This window comes from Mustela nigripes, chromosome 5 (assembly GCF_022355385.1).
Source record: "Mustela nigripes isolate SB6536 chromosome 5, MUSNIG.SB6536, whole genome shotgun sequence".
Taxonomy (NCBI): Eukaryota; Metazoa; Chordata; class Mammalia; order Carnivora; family Mustelidae; genus Mustela; species Mustela nigripes.
The window spans coordinates 94,174,001-94,196,371 of NC_081561.1; the positions used below are offsets into that span (position 1 = coordinate 94,174,001).

Below are 22,371 nucleotides of genomic sequence, written 5' to 3' on the forward strand. Positions count from 1 at the left end.
GTGATCCATCTATGTATTCCTCCTCCCCCTCGCCCGACCTTTTGTGTGTCTCCATAGTTTTGTCTTTTCCAGAATGTGGTAAAGTTGGAATCCTATAGTGTGTAATCTTTTCAGATTGGTTTCTTTCACTAAAAAACATACATTTAAGATCTTTCCATGTCTATTTGTGGCTTAATAGCTCATTTCTTTTTAATAATAATATTCCGCTGCTGCTTGTATCAAAATTCTTCTGCCTATTCACCTACCGAAGGACATCTTGGTTGCTTCCAAGTCATGGTAGTTATGAACAAAGCACCTACAAATGTTTGTGTGCGAGTTTTTGTGCGGACATAAATTTTTGACATAAATACCAAGGAGCACTATTGCTGGACTGTATAATAAGAATTTTGTAAGAAACCACCAAACTGTCCTTCAAAGTGTCTGTACTATTTTCATTCCAACCAGCAGTGAATGAAAGTTCCTGATGCTGCTCTGTATCCTCATTGGCATTTGGTATTTCCGGTGTTACGGACTGGGGCTATTCTAATAGGAATGTAGTTGTATCTCATGGTGATTTGAGTTTCTCTGCTAATATACAATATGAAACATCTTTTTGTCTGCCTATTTGCTGTCTATATATCTTCTCTGGTGAGAAGTCTGTTGAAAGTTTTAACTAGGTTTTTTGTTTTCTTATTTTCTTATTTTTTTTCTTGTTTTCTTGTTTATCTTTGTTTTTCTTGTTTTCTTATTTTTCTTATTTTGTTTTAACTAGGTTTTTTGTTTTCTTATTATTTTTTTTCTTGTTTTCTTGTTTTTCTTGTTTTCTTATTTTGTTTTAACTAGGTTTTTGTTTTCTTATTTTCTTATTTTGTTTTCTTATTTCTTATTTTAGGTAACTCCTTTATTATATGTGTCTTTTGCAAATATGGAAGTATTCAGGAATAAATTACTCAGGAGCCTTGAAGTTGTTTAGAATAGTCAGGTTCACTCTTAAAACCCTATCCCTGGTTTAGCTTTAGACTTCCACTTATCGATATCTATCCCACCATTTTATAACACTTTTTTTCCTTCTCAAACTTTTTCTCTGAGCCTAGACAAATACAAAATCAGAGTCATGTCATTTTATTTTGCTTCTGAATGCATTAGTACTACAAGCTCAAAAAATAATGAGAATTGCAATAAATCTGTGCATTATACAAGTAAAAATACTTTAGCATATATGAATTTATCTTCCTTTATTTCCTTCCCCAAAAATAATGTTAAACGGTCTTTATTGGTGTTGTAATTCTCATCTCATTATGGGTATTGAAATTCTGGGTAATATTCCTAGATGTTTATTGCAATGTGTTGAATTCATTCTGTCTTATATATTTTTACTTTTTATTTCTGGAAATCTAAACACATCAGAGAGTTTCCTTTGTATCAGAATTGACAGGAATACAAATCTGTATTTTTCTTCCTTATTAGAAGTGTCTGGAATTACAAACTCAGAATTACTTTGAACTTTTGTATCTCATTATGATATCATGCTCTTGCTTCACTGACATTTTTGCCAAATGGATATCCAATTATATAGAACCAAGTTATTACCCACTATGATATTATCCCAGGTTACTTAGGGGCTTCTTTTCCCCAACCTAAAGAGCTCATCTCCATACTCCTATCTGGTTTCCCTCAAACCAGATCTTTTGTTAACTTGATAGCTTTATCTGTCAGTTGTCATTCTGAGGGAATTACATTTCCATAAATGCTTCTGTTCCTCTCATCTTGTATTTAAAAAACAGGGACATTTCTTAGGAAGTTATTGGGTTACTGCAGGGTGATGCAGTGATAAAAATCTACCTTAACCAACATTAGCAGAATTGGAAGAAAATTTAACAATCATATGTCAGAGTTACACACTTTGTGTTATAGCTTGAGAACCACACAAACAAAAGCGTTAGAGTTACTAATTTTCTATGAAAACATGTAAGATCCTCTATGAGGAATTTCCAAAATGTAATGCTAATGATTTTCTTTTGTGAAGGGATCTTGGGATTTTCATGTATATCAAGATAATAAAGCATTTTACTACTGTGAAGCCATGTGTTGTACCTTTGAGAGATCAGTAACGGTAAGCCTTACTTCTGTCTAATTCTCTTTCCTCTAGAAAGGCTATACATTTGTGGCCGAAGCATTTACTGGTGACACATACGTACCATCCTCACGATGGAAACTGCGCATCATTGGGTCCTGTAATCCACTCCCATGCCTATCTCGAGAGTCTCCATGCAACACTTTTACTATAAAGGAAATCAGAGATTACTACATACCCAATGATAAGAAAATTTTATTCAGGTATAAGTATATGGCAGAAGGGAAATGCCCCAACTGGCATTTTTTGTCACCAGTTGGGTGCTAATACGTTGTCCTTCACCAACTATGTCTACAGAGGTTGGACCTCTAGATACGCACAGGGCTCAGGGCTTGACCACACTTAACTACTAGTATATGACTATATTATTGAGGAAGTAAGGGTCACCTGTAATCAAACAACCTAGAAACAATCACTTTTAGTATCTTGTTACATTTTCTTATGGTGGTTTTTCCTAGTCATAGATTAACATTATTGAAATCCTAACATAATTAAAGTTTTATAATCTGACCTTTTTACTTAGCATTATGGTGTGCACATTTCCCAATGCTGTTAAGACATTTTGTGAACTCTTTTTCATAATTACGTGGTAATCATTTGTAGGAAAATACAACAATTTACTGATTATTTTTTGTTACAATCTTCCCATTTCTACTTTTTCTGTAGTATTAATAGAGATGTGATAGGTGTACTTTATTGTAAATATTAAAGTAAATTTTTGATTATTGTCTAAAGATTTATTATTTTAAAGAGATTATATATTTTAAAGATTCCATATATATTGGTAAATTTGTTTACTAAAGAAACACCTAAGTCTATTTGACAATATATGTATAAATATAATTTTCTGCATTCTGGCTAGTTTTCCCCTCTAACTCTTAGTTATTTGTGTTTTAAAACTTTTTGTCTTTTAAAGAACTAGCATGCATTTTTGTATTATAAAATAACCAGTAGTGGGCGCATGGGTGGCTCAGTCATTAAGTGGCTGACTTCCTCTCAGGTCTTGATCCCAGGGTCCTAGGATCCAGGCCCATATCCTGCCTCTTCTCCTTTTGCCAATCCTCCTATTGCGTTCCCTCTCTCTCTATGTCTTTCTACATCAATATATCCAGTATATACATCAATATATACAGTATATACCCAGCATTTGTTTTAGTTTTTCTATTTGTTTATATATTTTATATGTAGGTAAAAGTTTAGAGAAAATACTGAAAGAAAATATATGAACTGGGGCTAGTAGCTGGGGCAGAAAATTCTCTTTTTTTAAATTTTATTTTATTTCTCAGTGTTCCAAAGTTCATTGTTTGTGCACCACACCCAGTGCTCCATGCAATATGTGCCCTCCGTAACACCCACCACCATGCTCACCCAACCCCCACTCTCCTCCCCTCAAAAATCCTCAGTTTGTTTCTCAGAGTCCACAGTTCTCATGGTTTGTCTTCTCCTCCAATTTCCCCCAAGTCACTTCTCCTCTCTCTTTTTAATTTGTCTGCCTCTTGTCATGTATCTGCACATTGGCTCTTAGAAAGAAAGCAAGAAAAAAAGGGAAAAAAGTAGGAAGGAAACATACAAGCAATTAAAAATTACAACTGTGATAAGATAGTTTTACTACTCTAGCAGGAGGCCACTGTATCACACTGCAGGACCACTAACAGGCTAACGAGTGATATTTAACGCAATATCTAAATTTGTCCTAGAAGCTGGTCCTAAAGCTGTGAAGCTTAGTGGGGGGCAAGGTGAGGAGGGAACTATTTCATGAGCAAATGTGATAGTTCAGAAATTAAGAAGTGTATGACCTTCTCAGGGAACTGAAGATGTTTGTTTGCAAAGTGGGGCTCTAGAAGGCTCTGGCACGGGTAAGGGTAGAGAGGCAGGCAGAACCCTTTCCTGAAGAGCCTCATAAAGCAAGAGATTAAGACTTTATCTCAGAGGCAAAACATGCTTTGAGGAGTTTTAAGAGAAATGGCCACAACAGACTTGTGTTGAGACATTATGTCTGCAAAGCATGGATTGAAAAAATACATATTTTAAATATAATTTCTAAGAGCAGAAATGTTGTTAGAACCATATTATTGTGAAATTATATGTAATCATACAAAGTACAGAATATGGAATAACGAAAAATTCAAAAGACTGCAGTGTGCTGAATGGACAAAGGGCAGTGTAACTGGAGACAGAGGAACCAGACAGGAAGAAGCTTTGAAATAACCCAGGTGTGTTCTGATGACAACCTGGAGCATGTCAGTGGAGTCGTTTGCTAGTGCTGCCATAACAAAATTCCACAAAGTGGCGAAGTAGGTGCCCTCAATAACCGAAATCAATTGTCTCATAGTCTCACGGTTTTGGATGCCAGAAGACCGAAATCAAAGTATCAGCAGGAATGGTGCCTACTGAGTGCTGTGAGGGACAAGCTATTCCATGCTTTCTCCTAGCCTCTGGAGGTTTCTGATAATCCTTGGTGTTCTTTGACATATACTTATCACCATGGTCTTTGTATTCATCTTTACTTGGCATTCGCTCTGTGTCTCTGTTTCCAAATTTCCTGTCTCATAAGGACATCTATCGGTTATATTGGATTAAGGCCCACCCTAATGACCTCATGTGAACTTGATTCCCTCAGAAAGAAATGTCCAAAAAAGGTGACATTGTGTGGTACTGCAGATACTCCAGGTCCTGGACTCCAACATAGCATGTATGGCGGGGCACAAATGAAACCATACTAGGCAGTGACAGTGGATCTGGAGAGAAGAGAAAGGGTTTTAAGACATGAGGAAGTCAAATTGACAGTCCTGATTGGTTGGGACTCCTGGGATCTGACTTGGGATCAGGGGACAGTAAGTGTCCTTTACTTAGTGGTTACAGGGAGAAAACCCCATTTTCAGATTGGGCAATAGGAAGATAATTAGTTCATTTTTAGATGTTAATTATGGGTAGGTCAGTGAAATGTCCAAGTGATATTGCATAAGGAATGGGGCTGGAGGCACAAATCTGAGAACTATTATTCTGTTTCTGTCCATGGAAATGCCCAGGGAAGTTTGTCCCATAACAGTCAGACTTGGACAGAACATTAAGATTCTCTGATACTTATAGGAATGTCAATGGGGAAAGAAGTCTAAAAAACAGCAACACCAAAATAAGAGGTACAGAAATTGTTACATGTGTCAGAGAAGAGTTTTTGAAGAAGAGTAAATGAGGGTTGACTCAACCTTATCAAATTCTCCTGAGAAGTCAAGAAAGATGAGAACTGAAATTTCTACAGGGTGGTGACAAGCTGCTGAAATTTGCAAGAGCAAGGTTAGCACTCCTATTGGGGACTGAGTAGAATATCGTGAGCCAATAGAAAGAGATGGGGTTGTGGACAGTGGCAATCAACCACTCTCCTTTGATGTCAAGCTGGGGAGGAGTGAAAAAATCAGCAGAGGCCGTATGTACCTCAGAGTGGGTTGAAGGTTTGTTTGTTTGTGTTTTTGGTTTGTTTTGCTTTGGTTTTTCGTTAAAAGATGGGTGAGACCTTTACATGTACAAAAACTGATGGCAAGAAAAAAAGAAGGGGAGATTTAAGATACAGGAGAAAGACAAGATTCAGAAAAGCAAATTTCTAGAGCAGTTGAGAGTTTATAAGGTCCTGAGCATTTGTGAAGATTCACCAAAACTAGGAAAAAGAACTCCAACAAGATAAAAAATGAAACAGAACAAAATGTCTTCAGTTGTGTCAAGAGAAGGGTTGGGATGGTGCTATACTGTACATTTTGTCTTTTTGTAAAAGGTTTCCAATTTGTAATGGTAAAGATTGAGAGTACAAGTGGTGGATACTAATCTTGACTTCTCTGTATTTTTATGAATCAAAGAAAACGTGATAAACAGTGAAGCTTTGAAGGATGCTGTCAGTTATCCAACTGGAGAGGAGGGTCTAACAGGACGTTTTGGTGTGGCCATAGTGTGCAGATCTTTCATGTTTTATAAGTGTTTATCATATCTAAAAATAAGTTATATTTCCTGCTTGGGATCTGATGATAATAAATGACCTATGCTGTTTCATTTTACCATAGCATATTGAGATCTTTTGTTACAGTCTATAATAGCAATAATGTTTCCAGGATTTGGGTCAATTTTACACAATGGATTTATTTTAGATTACCGTTTTAGCAAATTATACAGTTTCCTCTACTGACATGAGGGAAAGATCAACAAACTTCTTATAAGTCAAATGTTTTCCTTTATAGGTATTCCATTAAAGTTGCCTTACCACATCCTGTTACAGTACAGGTACGCACGTCTAAACCAGATGTATTCATCAAGCTACAGATCTTAGAAAATGAGGAAATTGTTGTCAGCTCCACTGGGAAAGGCCATGCTATAATCCCAGCAATCAACTTCTTGGGGAGTGAAAAAGTTGTGAGCTCTCAGTGTAAGTGTGTCTCTTGCCTTTTTAAATGTGTTATTTAGATCTGTAAATAAATATTTATGTGTATGCAACTGATTTTAAATTATTTTCTTTAAGGTAAAATAGAAAATAAGCTATTATTTATATCTGTAAATATATCTGTAAAACTTGATACTATTTTTTAAATAGTAAATAGTAAAATATTTTTTAAAACTTTCATTTGTGTGTCAGATTAGTCTCTGAAGATCAATAGATATAATTCTACTTTAAAGACTTTCTTATATATACCTTCTTAGAATTCTGATTAAGAAATAACATTTTTATTATCTTGGGAGAAGTTTTCACTGTTCTTTTATCCCTACTTCATTATTTTAAAACTATAAAAATTAAGAGAACCTTTAAAATCATTACTTTCAATATAAGTCATAAGAACTATTAATTAATAAAATAAAATTGTTTCTGAAATAATGGAAGACAGAGATACTGAGATACAGATTCAATTATTTTTGTAATGATTCTGAACATAAAAATAATACATTGCCCAATGTAGAAGATTTTGAAACAGAAAACTGTAAATAAGAGAACAGTAAGTCCCTTGTGCTTTCCCTGAATTCTGCCATTATGTTTTTTTAAATAATTGATTATATCTTTTATTTTTTTTTTAAGGATTTATTTATTTATCTGGGGCACCTGGGTGGCTCAGTCCGTTGGATGTCTACCTTTTGCTCAGGTCATGATCCCGGATCCCAGGATGGAGCCTTGTGTCAGGGTCCCTGCTCAGCAGGGAGTCTGCTTGTCCCTCTATCCCTCATCCCGCTCGTGCTCTCTCTCTCTATCAAATAAATACATAAAATCTTTAAAAAAATAATGGTTTATTTGAAAGAGACTGCATATATGGGGGGCAGGTAGAGGGAAAGAGAGGGAGAGAATCTCAAGCAGACTCCCAGCTGGGTGCAGAGCCCTACATGGGTCTCAATCTCACAACCCTGAGATCATGACCTGAGCTGAAATCAAAAGTTAGACATTTACCTGACTGAGCCAACCCAGCATCCATAAATAATTGATTACATCTTATAGTTGACTTTTGCATAACAATTTGTAGCCATTATCCTTCCTAAACTCTCATTCCCAATAGTGCTTATGTTGATTATCTTAAGTGTATCAGCAAATTACTAAAAATGACTTTCTACCTATCTTATAATATTTGAATGTTTCTTTTTTTTCTTCTTCTTTTCTGTCTTTTTTAGAATAGATGCCCCTAAAGCAGGGCTCTCTTTATTTTTTCTTATTAAGCCCAGAAACAATATGTGAGTTGTCATTGTAGAAGGGAATATTCCCTTCTAATATGAATAAGAATTTGGAGGACCAGAGAATTAAAGACCTCACACTATAATGGCACAGGGAAGTGGGAAATGCACTTTATTAGATTAGTAAGACTGAACTTGAGTACAATTGCAAATTAAACGATTCTTTGGATCCTGTCTCCTTCTTCTCCCATCATTTGCCCTTCATCCTGAAGATACCCAGGGTTGTTTTCAGTACTCAATTCACATTACTACACATGGTTTTTCATTCAAATCTGCCTGAACTCCATTTATATCTTTTCCTTCGATATGTTAAGACTGTCAAACTACTGTTAAGTTCTGCTAGTCTGACTCCTGCTCTTACTCTTTAAAAAATTGGCTCTGTTTTCTTCGTTCTAATCTATTCTACACAGATAGTATAGTTTTCATAGTTTGCTTCATGCAGGGATACCTTAATTCCATAACTTTAGCAGGCATAGCATACCAACACTCCTATGGTATTTGTGGCCTCATGTTTTTGTTTTGTTTTAATGTATATATATAACTCATTAACAGAAAATCCTTTGTTTCAAATAGTAGAGTCGGGGCACCTGAGTGGCTCAGTCAGTTAAGCATCTGCCTTCGGCTCAACTCATGATCCCAGGGGACTTGGTCAAGTCCTGTGTCAGTTTCCCTGCTCAGTGGGGATCCTGCTTCTCCCTTCGCCTCTTCCACTCCCCATTGCTCATGCCTTTGTGCGCTCTTTCTCTTTCTCTCCCCACTCTCTCAAATGAATAAATAAAATCTTCAAATTAGTAGAGTCTAACACTGCTTATAGTTTGTCACATAGGTCATCATTATTTCACTTCATAGGTCACTATTTCCAAGAAAATTACACATAACCATTTAAATAATTTTATAAGTTTACTTATGGCAAAGAAAGGGACAGAAATGGAGAAGGGTAACTGGAACAGAATTCAGAAATTAATCCAAAATTACAGTCATTATCCAAAATTGTTCTTCTTTTACAAGATATTTCTATTTTCACATTTGTGATCTTCAGTATAATTTTTTTGGATTCCCTTCAAACATGTAAAAATCTATCATTTTCCTTCTGATTGCCTTGACTATGTAGATTAGTTAATTTGAGAATGGATACCTTTATGGTACTGAATTCATATGCAAGTAAAAACTATTTCTTTCCATTCACTCATGACTCTTTATGTTTCACAGATTAGATTTTAAAATATCTCCAGAGATACTTATAGAATTGTTACTGTGAGTTAGATTATTTCTTGATTTAGATTTCAAACAGGTTATCATTTTTAAAGGGATGCTATTAATTTGCATTTATGAACCATATAAGAAGACACTGAAATTCCTTTTTCTCTTTTTAAACATTTTTTAGCTGCTTCTCTTAGAAATATATTCATTTACGAATTCTTTATGACCTGTACTGGAGTACCTCCACCAATATGCATGTAAAAAAAAGTGTGTGTGTGTATGTGCACATAATATTTGTAGGAGAATAGGATGTGGCAGACTATAATATTTATTCTGTAAGGAAGCATTCTATTGTAAAAAAGAAGAAATAAACTCCTTTGCAAAGATTTAGAAGGCTCTGAAGTGACCCAGTAACAAAATCTTAAGTATAGGCTCTTCAGGTTTTGTTTGATCTCACGAGAAATTGAAAGAATGTCAATATATTTCATATAATTTTTAAAAAGATTTCATTTATTTATTTTTTGAAGAAAGAGACACAGCGAGAGAAGGAGCACAAGGAGGGGGGTGTGGGAGAGGGAGAAGCAGGCTTCCCGCTGAGCAGAGAGCCTGATGCAGGGATCAATCCCAGGACCCTGGGATCATACCTGAGCCAAAGGCAGGCGCTTAATGACTGAGCCACTCAGGCACCCCTATTTCATATGATTTTTAAGAATAAAATCTTATAGCAGTACTCATGCTATAGAGTTAATATTAAATTTTGAATTTTCCACAGATTTTACAATCTAAGAAATTGGGTCTTTGAGAAAGTACTATGGATTAGGGATAGTAAAATATTTTATTTCATATGGCTGTATAAGGCTGTATAAGACACTGAAATTCCTTTTTCTCTTTTTAAACATTTTTTAGCTGCTTCTCTTAGAAATATATTCATTTACGAATTCTTAATAATATACTATAATTAATGTAGTCAGTCATCTAGTGATAGTGATTTGTGATAACTTTAATTTTATATTTACATAAGGAACACTTTTTTTTAAACTCATGTATATTCTTGTCTGAACTTGTATATGCATATATATTGGATAAATGCTTAGATGTAGAACTCTGGGGTCAAGGGTATGTACAGTTTAATTTTGGTATATATTGCCAAATTGTCCTCCATGGAGTTTGCCTAAATTTACCTTATTTTATCCTTTATTCCAAATTATCATATTCTTGATTTTTATCAATGTGACTGCTAAAAATATTAATTTATAATGTACTTAGAGTTAGTGATGTTCAAGCATGTATGATTTTATATATCTTACTTATATTCCTTTTATATTTTCTTCTTCAAAATTTTCCTGTGTGTTATGCTTGCTTTTCTGTTAGAATTAACTTATTTTCTGATTGATTTGTAGATTCTCATGTATTAAGGAAGATTTTCTTCTTTTTAATATATGGTTAAAAGATGGATTGAATGAATGACTTAATGTCTGAAGGAAGTAATGAAGGAATTACTTCACAAGGGTAGAGACTTTGTGTCATTCATTCTTAACTGCTAATCAAAGTATAATTTATATAGAGGAAAAGGCACAAATCTAATTTGATGAATTTGGTAAGTGCATACACTAGTGTGACCCACACTTCTAACGAGATATAGACATTTCTATTTACCCACAAGATCTCTCAAGGCCATTTCTATTCAATTCTCATCTCCCCAAAGATGTAACCACTGTTCACATTTCATCACAGTATAGTAATTTTACCTGTTCTAGAACTCCACGAAACCCTACAAACACTCTTTTGGCACTGTTATCTTAAGCTCAGAATAATGTTTTTAAGATACGTTCCTATTGTTGCTATTGCATTTCTTTTTATATTGAAGTATTATCCCATTGTATGGAAATACTACACTTTATTTATTTATTCCTTTATTGGGCATATGAGTTTATTCCAGTTTTAGGGTATGATAATTAAAGCTGTTAGAGACATACTTGTATATTTTTTAAACAATATTTTCATTTTTCTTGAATCAATATTCAGGAGTTAAATTAACATGCCATGGCTTGACATATGTATATTTTATCTTTTTTGACTTAGCCAAAAATTTTGTCAAAGGGACTCCATCATTTTATACTCCCATCAGCAAAGTGTATGAGTTCTGGTTTCTCTATATTTTTGCTAACATTTATTGCCAATGTTTTTTATTTTGGTCACTCTGGTGGGCATGTAGTGCTATTTCTTTGTGGTTTAAATTTTCTGACTAATAATGTTGAGCTTATTGGGCATATGTGTGCTTATTGGCCATATGTACAACTCATTGACTGAATTATCTATTCATTCCTTATGGCCATTATTTTTAATGGGTTGTCTTTTTTTTATATATATTCTGGATACACATCTTCATCAAATATTTGCTTAGCAAAGACGATCTCTTGTCTTTTCATTTCCTTAGCAATAGCTTTTTTAAAAAAAGATATTATTTTTTTAATTGAGATAGAGTGAGAGCAAATGAGAGAGAGAGGTTGAGAGGGAGTAGGGCAAAGTGAGAGGGAGAAGCAGGCTCTCCACCGAGCCGGGAGCCTGATGCAGGACTTGGGACTCATGACCTGAGCAGAAGGCAAAACTTTAACTGACTGGGTCACCCAGGTTCCCCAGCAATAACTTCTTAAGAGCTTTTAATTTTGATGAAGTCAGTCATCATTTAGAAAAAAATTACTAATGCAGTTTGTGTATTATCTCAGAAATCTTTCTTTAATCCAAGGATATAAATATAACATGTCATATTTTATACTATACATTTAATAATCTCAACATCTATGTTTAATTTTATGACCCATCTTGAATGTTTGTATATAATGTAAGGTAGAGGATCTGTTTCTATTTATTCCCATATGGATATCCAGTTGTTCTGACACTGTATGTTGGAAAGCCATTATTTTGCACATTGAATTCCCTTGACACTTTTGTCAAAAATCAATTGACTATGTGTGCATGGGTCTGTTTTGGAACTCTATTTTGATCAACCGATATTCAATCAATCAATATTCCTCTTAGTCCAACACCACTTTTCGTGAAAATTGTAGCTTTAGATTTTGATTGGGATTGTGTTGAACTTGGGGAGAATTGGCATCTGAACAAACTTGAGTTTGCTGGTCCCATGAACACAGTATATCTCTCAACCTATTGGTCTTTAATTTCTCTCAACAGTGTTCTATACTTTCAATGTATTGACTTTACACATATTTTCTTAAGTTCATACCTAAATATTTTGTTTTTATATTAGTGCCATATAGGACTAGGAATACGTTTACTTTAGATCACTTGATATCTGTATTAATTTCCTAAGGTTCCTATAACAAATTTCCCCAAAGTGGGTGGCTTAAACCAACAAAAATTAATTCTCTTATAGTTCTGGAAGTCACAGGCTCAAAACTAAGGTGTTGTCAAGGCCAAGAGGATTCTCTTGTCCCATCAAAGTTTCTACAAGAGAATCCTCCTTCACCTCTTCCATTTTTTGGTGGCTCTTCACATTTCTCGGCTTGTGATGGCACACCTTTGGCAATCTCTGCTTCTCTCGTCACATAGCCTTCTTCTTTCTGTGTGACTTTTTGTCATCTCATTTTCATTCTCTTTTAAGGACACCCATCATTATACTTAGGGCCATACTAATCCAAGTTGATCTCACCTTGGGACCCTTACCTTAATCATAGCTGCATATACCCTTCTGTCAAATAAGATCACATTCTGGATAGACCTATCTTTCTGCGTGAATCACATTCCACCGACTACACTCTAATACTAGAGGCAGTTAGCCTCTATTCATTTTTTTTTTCACTCTATGCTTCTATTTAGATCGTGTTGATTGCTTATATGCAAGTTTACTAATCTTTTCTTCTGATTTAACTATGTGCTTTTAAAGTCAATCCAGAAATGGGGCTTTTGGGTAGCTCAGTTAGTTGTCTGCCTTTGGCTCAGGTCATGATCCTAGGATGCTGGGATCAAGACCTACATTTGGCTCCCTGTTCAGCAGAGAGCCTGCTTCTCCCTCTTCCTCTCCCTGCTGCTCTGCCTACTTATGCTCTTGCACTCTCTGTTAATTAATTAATTAATTAATTCTTAAAAAAATGCATTCAGGAATGTATCATTCCAGATACCAGATATAGTCCAACCTTGAATTTCTTTTTCTCTTTTCCATTTTTCTGTTGATATTCACCATTAATTCTTTCAATATGTTGATCTTTTCTCTTAAACCCTTAAACAACTCATTTCTTTTTTTTTTTTTTTCTTGTTTTGGCCATAATAGTAATGACAATTTTTAAAAATTTAATTTAATTTAATTTGTGTGTGTGTGTGTTCCAAAATTCATTTTTTATGCACCTCACCCAGTGCTCCATGTAATATATGCCCTCCATAATACCCACCACCAGGTCACCCAATACCCCAGCCCCCTGCCCTCCAAAACCCTCAGTTTGTTTCTCAGAGACCACAGTATCTCATGGTTTTTCTCCTTCAATTTCCCCCAACTCCCTTCTCTCTTCTCACAATGTCCTCCATGTTATTCCTTATGCTCCACAAGTAAGTGAAATCATAAGATAATTGACTCTCTCTGCTTGGCTTATTTTACTCAGCATAATCTCCTCCAGTCCCATCCATGTTGATAAAAAGTTGGGTATTCATCCTTTCTGATGGAGGCATAATACTCCATTGTACATATGGACCACATCCTCTTTATTCATTCATCTGCTGAAGGACATTTGGCTCTTTCCACAGTTTGGTGACTGTGGCCATTGCTGTTATGAACATTGGGGTACAGATGGCCCTTCTTTTTTTTTTTTTAAAGATTTATTTATTTATTTATTTGTCAGAGAGAGGGGGAGAGAGAGCAAGCACAGGTGGACAGAATGGCAGGCAGAGGCAGAGGGAGAAGCAGGCTCCCCGCCAAGCAAGGAGCCCGATGTGGGACTCCATCCCAGGATGCTGGGATCATGACCCGAGCCGAAGGCAGCTGCTCAACCAACTGAGCCACCCAGGCATCCCACAGATGGCCCTTCTTTTCACTACATCTGTATTTTTGTGGTGAATACCCAGTAGTGCAAATGCAGGGTCATAGGGTAGTTCTATTTTTAATTTCTTAAGGAGTCTCCACTCTTTCCCAAAGTGGCTGCACCAAATTGCACTCCCACCAACAGTGGGGAAGAGGGAGGGTTCTCTATTCTCCACATCCTCTCCAACACTTGTTTACTGTCTTGTTAATTTTGGACATTCTAACTGGTGTAAGGTGATATCTCAATGTAGTTTTGATTTGAATTTCCCTGATGGCTAATGATGATGAACATTTTTTTTCATGTGTCTTTTAGCCATTTGTATGTTTCCTTTGGAGAAGTGTCTGTTCTTGTCTTCTGCCCATTTTTTGACGTGATTATCTGTTTTGTGAGTGGTGAGTTTGAGGAGTTCTTTATAGATCTTGGATATCAGCCCTTTGTCTGTAGTGTCATTTGCGAATATCTTCTCCCATTCCATGGGTTGCCTCTTTGTTTTGTTGACTGTTTCCTTAGCTGTGCAGAAGCTTTTCATCTTGATGAAGTCCCAAAAGTTCATTTTCACTTTTGTTTCCTTTGCCTTTGAGGACATGTCTTGAAAGAAGTTGCTGTGGCTGATGTTGAAGAGGCTACTGCCTATGTTCTCCTCCAGGATTTTGATAGATTCCTGCCTCACGTTGAGGTCCTTTATCCATTTCGAGTTTATCTTTGTGTATGGTGTAGAAGAATGGTTGAGTTTCATTCTTTTATACATAGCTGTCCAATTTTCCCAACACCATTTATTGAAGAGACTATCTTTTTTCCACTGTATATTTTTCCCTGCTTTGTCGAAGATTATTTGACCTTAACAATGGGGTCCATATCTGGGCTCTCTACTCTGTTCTAGTGGTCTATGTGCCTGTTTTCATGGCAGTTCCATGCTGTCTTGGTGATCACAGCTTTGTAGTAAAGCTTGAAATCAGGCAATATGATACTCCCAGTTTTGGTTTTCTTTTTCAACATTTCCTTAGCAATTTGGGGTCTATTCTGGCTTCATTAAAATTTTAGGATTGTTTGTTCTAGCTCTTTGAAAAGGACTGGTGGAATTTTGATTGGGGTGGCATTGAAAGTATAGACTGCTCTAGGCAGTATAGACATTTTAGCAATGTTTATTCTGATCCATGAGCATGGAATGCTCTTCTATCTTTTTGTCTTCTTCAGTTTCTTTCATAAGTGTTCTGTAGTTCCCCAAATACAGATCCTTTACCTCTTTGGTTAGGTTTATTCCCAGGTATCTCATGATTCTTGGTGCTATAGTAAATGGAATCAATTCTCTAATTTCCCTTTCTATATTTTCATTGTTACTGTATAAGAAAGCAACTTATTTCTGTGTATTAATTTTGTATCCTGTCACATTACTGAATTTCTGTATGAGTTCTAGTAGTTTTGGGGGGGGAGTCTTTTGGGTTTTCCATATAAAGTATCATGTCATCTGCAAAGAGGGAGAATTTGACTTCTTCTTTGCCAATTTAAATGCCTTTTATTTCTTTTTGTTGTCTGATTGCTGTTGCTAGGACTTCTAGTACTATGTTGAACAACTGGTGAGAGTGGACATTCCTGTCGTGTTTCTGATCTCAAAGGGAAGTCTGTCAGCTTTTCCCCATTGAGGATGATATTTACTGTGGGTTTTTCATAGATAGATTTTATGAAGTTGAGGAATATTGTTCTCTCTATCCCTATACCTTGAAGGGTTTTAACCAGGAATGGATGCTATATCTTATCAAATGCTTTTTCTGCATCAGTTGAGAGGACCATGTGTTTCTTCTGTCTTCTCTTATTGAATTGTTCTATCACATTGATTGATTTGTGAATGTTGAACCACCCTTGCATCCCATGAATAAATCCCACCTGGTCATGATGGATAATCTTTTTAATGCACTGTTGGATCCTATTAGCAAAGATCTTGTTGAGAACCTTGGCATTCATATTCATCAGGAGTATTGCTCTGAAATTCTCTTTTCTGGTGGGGTCTCTGCCTGGTTTGGGGATCAGGGTAATGCTGGCTTCATAAAAAGAATCTGGAAGTCTTCCCTCAGTTTCTATTTTTTACAACAGCTTCAGGAGAATAAGTATTAGTTCTTCTTTGAAAGTTTGGTAGAATTCTCCAGGGAAACATCAGGTCCTGGGCTGTGGTTCTTTGGGAGGTTTTTGATCACCGCTTCAATCTCATTACTAGATATTGGTCTATTCAGGTCGTCAATTTCTTCCTGATTCAGTTTTGGAAGTTTATAGGTTTCCATGAATGCATCCATTTCATCTAGGTTGCTTAACTTATTGACATATAACTATTGATAATAATTTCTGATGATTGTTTCTGTTTCCTTGGTGTTAGTCATAATCTCTCCCTTTTCATTCATAATTTTATTAATTTGGGTCATTACTCCTTTATTTTGGATTAGTTTGGCCAATGGTTTATCAATCTTATTGATTCTTTCAAAAAATCAGCTTATAGTTTTATTGATGTGTTCGATTCTATCCCTAGTTTCTATCTCATTGATCTTGAGTCTAATCTTATTTTCTTTATTGTGTGTGGGGTTGGCTTAATTTGTTGTTGATTCTCTAGTTCTTTAAGGTGTAAAGAGAGCTGGTATATTCTGTATTTTTCAATTTTTTTTGAGGGAGGCTTGGGTGACTATGTATTTCTCCCTTAGGACCAACTGTGCTGTATCTTAGAGGTTTTGGACCAAAGTGTCTTCATTCTCATTGGTTTCTATGAATTGTTTACGTTCTTCTTTGATTTCCTGGTTAATCCAAACATTCTTAAGCTGGGTGGTCTTTAGCTTCCAAATGTTTAAATTCCTTCCAAAATTTCCTTGTGGTTGAGTTCCAGTTTCAAAGCATTGTGGTCTGAGAATATGCAGGGAATAATCTTAATCTTTTGGTATCGGTTGAGCCCTGATTTGTGACCAAGTATGTGGTCTCTTCTGGAGAAAGTTCATGTGTGCGCGAAAAGAACGAATGAGTATCCTGTTGTTTTAGGATCCAATGTTCTGTATATATCTATGAGGTCCATCTGGTCCAATGCACCATTAAATGCTCTTGTTTCTTTATTGATTTTCTGCTTGGATGATCTATTACTGAGAGTGGCATGTTAAGATTCCCTACTATTAATGTATTCATATCAATATGATTCTTTTTACTTCTTTTTTTAAAAAGATTTTATTTATTTATTTGACAGAGATCACAAGCAGGCAGAGAGGGAAGCAGAGAGAGAGATGGGGAAGCAGGCTCCCTGCTGAGCAGAGAGCCTGATGTGGGGCTCGATCCAAGGACCCTGTATTTATGACCTGAGCTGAAGGCACAGGCTTTAACCCACTGAGCCACCCAGGTACCCCAATATGACTCTTTATCCTGCTTAACAGTTGGCTTATGTAGTTGGCTTCTCCCCTATTGGGGGCATAAATATTTACAGTTGTTAGATCTTCTTGGTAGATAGACCCTTTAAGAATGATATAATGTCCTTCTATATCTCTGACTGCAGTCTTTAGTTCAAAATCGAATTTATATGATATGAGAATTGCTACTCCAGCTTTCTTTTGAGGCCCATTGGCATGAAAGATGCTTCTTCATCCCTTCACTTTCAGTCTGGATGTATCTTTTGGTTCCAAATGGGTCTCTTGTAGACAGCATATGGATGGGTCCTGATGTTTTATCCAATCTGCTACCTTGTGTCATTTTATGAAAGCATTTAAACCCTTAAACACATTTCTCATAGCTATTTTAAAGTATTCATTTGTTAAAGTTTTTCATTTTGTTTTATTGCTAACTCCAACATCTGTGTCATTATTTCTATTGACTTTTTTCTCAAATTATGTTCATATTTTTGGCTTCTTCACATATCAGACTGATTGTGTACTGCACATAGTATAAGCTACATTGCTAAGAGTCAAGATTATGCTCTCTTCATTGAAAGAGTTTTTAATTTTGCTCTAGTAAGTGGTTTATTGACAGCTTAGCTTAATCCTCTCAAGACTTTGTTCTAAGCTTTCTTAAATTGGGTCTAGAGCTTCCATTACTCTCGGGTTAGCATTGTACTAGCTTAAAAAATAGCTTTTGTTGAGTCTCACCTGATGCCCTGTGTTTTCATTAAATTTTCATACTTTTAGAACTTCAATGTCTTTCAACACTGTACAAACTTCAGAATCTCTATTTAGCTCACAATCTCCTGGGAGTTGTCTGCCAGGCCCCATTAGGTATTTGTACAAATCAAGTTTAGAATTCAGTTAAAGACCCAAGTGGACACCCTATGCGTATTTCTGGGTGCCATTCTTTCCCCCCCCACCCCACCAGTACCCTGCCTCACAAATTTTAGTTGTCTCAGGAGCCTCAAACTATAATCTTGCTTCCTGAACCTGACAATACTGCTGTTCACTGCTTGGACTCTGCTTCTCTGTGCCACAGTCAAGAAGGTGCTCACAGGCAGAAATCTGCAGATTTCTTTCTTTCAAGGATTACAGTCCTGGGTTGCACATTGTTCAATGGCGGAAAACAGTTGCTTTACACATTTTACCTAATTTTATTTTTTCATGACTTTGAGTAAATCCAATGCCCATTACTCTGTCATGGCTAGAACTGGACTTTCTCTGTGATTTAATTATGTTCTCTCAATATATGTTTGATCAATTGATTACACTGGGCACATTTCTTTTTTTATCCCTCCAAATGGTAGTTTTATTATCTTTTAATTACAAAAAAAAAGAATAGAGGAAAAAACAAAATAGGAGTCTTACATAAGTAATAACACAAAAGAAGTACTGAAGAAGTCAGAATATATGTTATTAGTTTAGTGTCATTCAGAATGTATGTTATTAGCTTAGTGTCATTCAAGTGTCATTCAAGTGTCATTTAGTGTCACACAAAACGAATGAAAAATTGTGGAATTGTTGTACATTCTTTTAGCAATCAGTTGGTTGCTCAGAATATGCATCATTCTATGCAAGTCACAGGCTATTATATAAGTTTCTTTAAGACTGGAATATCTCCCAAGAGCCAGTGATATTGCTTTTTATCTCATTAAAACAAAACAAATTGACCTGTTCCTTTGAGTGTCTTATAAAAGGATATACCTAAAGAACACAGTCAGTCATAACTATGAATTTCACACATTTTAAGTTAAGTGTAATAAATCTCTCCTTTTCAGCTAGCAAACAAGTTCTTTTAATGCACTCTGCATCCAAGAAGGATCAAGAATTGTACAGCAAGAAGAAATCTACCCAGGGAAGTCAGAAATCCTATAAGGGCAGACCTGCAAGTGCAATTGTAGACCCTGGGCAGCCCATTCTGGAGGAGGAAGTTGTCAGTATGCCTACCATAGAAGAAAATGCTAGTACTGCACAACAGGTATAGTTATGTTTAAGAGAATCCTTTGGTGATTCTCTTACCATTTAAAAGTAATCTGGTATTACTCCTAAAAATCTAACAAATATAATGATGATTCCTTTCCTAAGCATTATCAATATGTATATGATATTTTCTATCTTCATTGCCTCCAGTGTATAACAGAATCAAGGGATTGAACATTATTTAATGGTTTCTCTGTGCCAAGATATTAAAATAAATAGCAAGTTTAGTGTGTATACTAACTCTATAATGTAGATGTAAATATCTAATGTTACATGAGTTATGAGGCTAATTATAAAAAAAGGTCACATATTAATAAAAACTAATTTGTATATATCTTAAGTTAAAAACATATATATATATATATATATATGTAAAATAAAGGGCAATTCATGTAATTTCAGAAAAAAATGATGTATCCATCAGAAACAAAACAAATAAATAAATAAAAAGAAATAAAAATAAGAGGCTAGAAGTAAATCCTAATATGACTAATGACAATAAACACAAATGAAATATTAATCAATTGAAAGAATAAAAAATTAAAGTTAGATTAAAAAGTAAGATTCAACTATAAGGAGCCTAAAAGTGACACTTTTTAAAACAAAATGGCACTGAAAATTCAAAGTTGGACCGAGAGAACTGTGATGATATATTAACATCTCAGGGCATAGAATTTATGAAGGATATTATGTAAAAATAAAAGGAAGAATATAACAAGCAAATATGATCATAACTCTACAGCATAACCTAACTGTCCAGACTCAATGAATAAAAAGTAAAAGTTGTTTGGAATTACAGAGAAAAATAAAATTAGTTAATAGTTGAAGACTTTAATAAACAACTCTCAGAAACCAATAGATTTAGCTGAAAAAATACATATGATTACTAGGATTTGAAAAATTTAAGTATTTATTGTTTAGATATTTATAGAACACTTACCTACTAAATTGAGAATATACTTTTTCATAGTACACATGTGAAGCCTCAATAAAATCCTATACTTTACAGATGTTATCAGAATGTAGTGCAATAATACAGAAATTAGTAAATAACAACCTAAAATCCCATAAATGTAGAAGCAAAAGAGCATATGCTAAATAGTTCTTCAGTTACAAAGAACAGCTAAAAAAGAAATGAATACTAAGAACTCAGTAATAACTAAAAAATACAAATCAAAATTTATAACATCTAAAACAGCCTTCAGTGGAATGTTGACTTTCAAATTAATCCATCAGAAAGTATGAATGGTTAAAAACAAATGAGCTAAGCTATCAAAACAAAAATTTAGAAAAAGCAAAAGAATAACTCAAAGATAAAAGAAGAAAACGTTTTAATAAAAGTGAGGTAGAAATTAGAAAAACAAAGAACAAAATTTAGCAAGATGTGTTAGCTCTAAGCTTTTTTTTTTTTTAAGATTTTTTTTTTTTTAAGATTTTATTTATTTGACACACAGAGAGAGATCACAAGTAGGCAGAGGGTGGGGGGGAGCAGGCTCCCTACTGAGCAGAAAGCCCAATGCAGGGCTCAATCCCAGGACCCTGAGATCATGACCTGGGCCGAAGGCAGAGGCTTAACCCACTGAGCCACCCAGGTGCCTTAACTCTAAGCTTTTTTAAGATGATTAAGTGGGCAGGCTTCTTGTAAGACCAGCTAAGCAAGAAAAAAAAAAAAAAAGGTAAATAAATCAAATACAGAACAACAAAAATAGAGTGGAGGTATAAATGCAACCAATAGGTTTAAAAAAGAAAAATTAACTATTAAGCACAACTCTATGCTAGTGAATTTAAGACTTAAGGGAAAAAAGATGTAACAAATGCCAGGCATGGAAGAGGACTGGCAAACTACTTTAGGAGAAGATAGAAAATATAAAATAATAATAATAATAATCGTAAAGAATAATAACATTGAAATGATAATCAGAGTTTTAACTTTTCCAAAAGTCATAGGCCCAGCTTGCTTCACAGAATAGATCTAACAGACCTTCAAGGAGTACGTTGTTCTAGAAAACAGAAAAACAATACAAACTTTTCAATCCTTTTAAAGAGATTACTGTAATCCTGACTCCCAAACTGACAAGGAACAAAAATAAAATGATTAAGTTTCATTTTTAAGCATGGATGCAAAAAGTATAAACACTAGACTATACAATTGCAGGTGTGGGTTGGGATGTGAGGATAAATTTTATAGACTGTGATACTACAAAATTTTGGAGAACATCTGATAGTATTTGACCAAACTATGATTGTGTGATATAGAAAATTATGCACTTATTATGTGCTTATTAGCATATGCTATATTTATTCTTATCGTTTGTGTTTAAACATCACGTTTTATTTCACAGGTTAACAAGTACATTATACAGTGTTTGGTATTATACAACAGTTGGCCTCTCACTGAAAGTCAGCAGACATTTGTTCAAGCATTGAAAGAATTGGAAAAAAGTGATAGCAAAGGTATGCCCTCCTAAATGTTAGTCATATACCTTGTATTTTATATAAATATTTAATAGTAAATTAATCATGTAATTATTAAAACATTATTGTTTACAATTTGCATTTCATATCCAGTGGCACTTTCTGCTTTATTAATTGAGTATGTCTCAAAATCTTTACTGCCTGGTTAGTAAGAACTAAAAATATATGATTATTTAGGCCTAGTTTGAATGTGTTTAGTCCAGTTAATAAAAATTACTTGATGATTATCTAAGAAGTGTACAGAAGACTTTTCTGTTATAAAATTATATTTGTCTAAGTTGTTGAGATAGTATAACCCTAAAGGTTAGTTCTTAAAATATTTAAGAGAAGGAGAATCTCCAACTGAAAAAGGGTCCAGGTTTATTTTTTCAAATATAAGCTACTCCTAAAATTCCTGAGCAGGCTGCCCTATGACCCAGCAATTGCACTATTGGGTATTTACCCTAAAGATACAAACGTAGTGATCCGAAGGGGCACGTGCACCCGA

General features: G+C 34.9%; 1 protein-coding gene across 1 annotated transcript in view; it reads left to right on the plus strand.

Moving 5' to 3' along the window:
- The window catches only part of ADGB (androglobin), a 168,853-nt gene that overhangs the window by 112,551 nt on the left and 33,931 nt on the right, over nucleotides 1-22,371 (plus strand). The window contains exons 26-29 of the mRNA XM_059399200.1: nucleotides 2,129-2,316; nucleotides 6,337-6,521; nucleotides 19,208-19,407; nucleotides 21,752-21,863. Of these exons, the coding sequence (XP_059255183.1) occupies nucleotides 2,129-2,316; nucleotides 6,337-6,521; nucleotides 19,208-19,407; nucleotides 21,752-21,863 (685 nt within the window). The remainder of the gene's footprint in view (nucleotides 1-2,128; nucleotides 2,317-6,336; nucleotides 6,522-19,207; nucleotides 19,408-21,751; nucleotides 21,864-22,371) is intronic.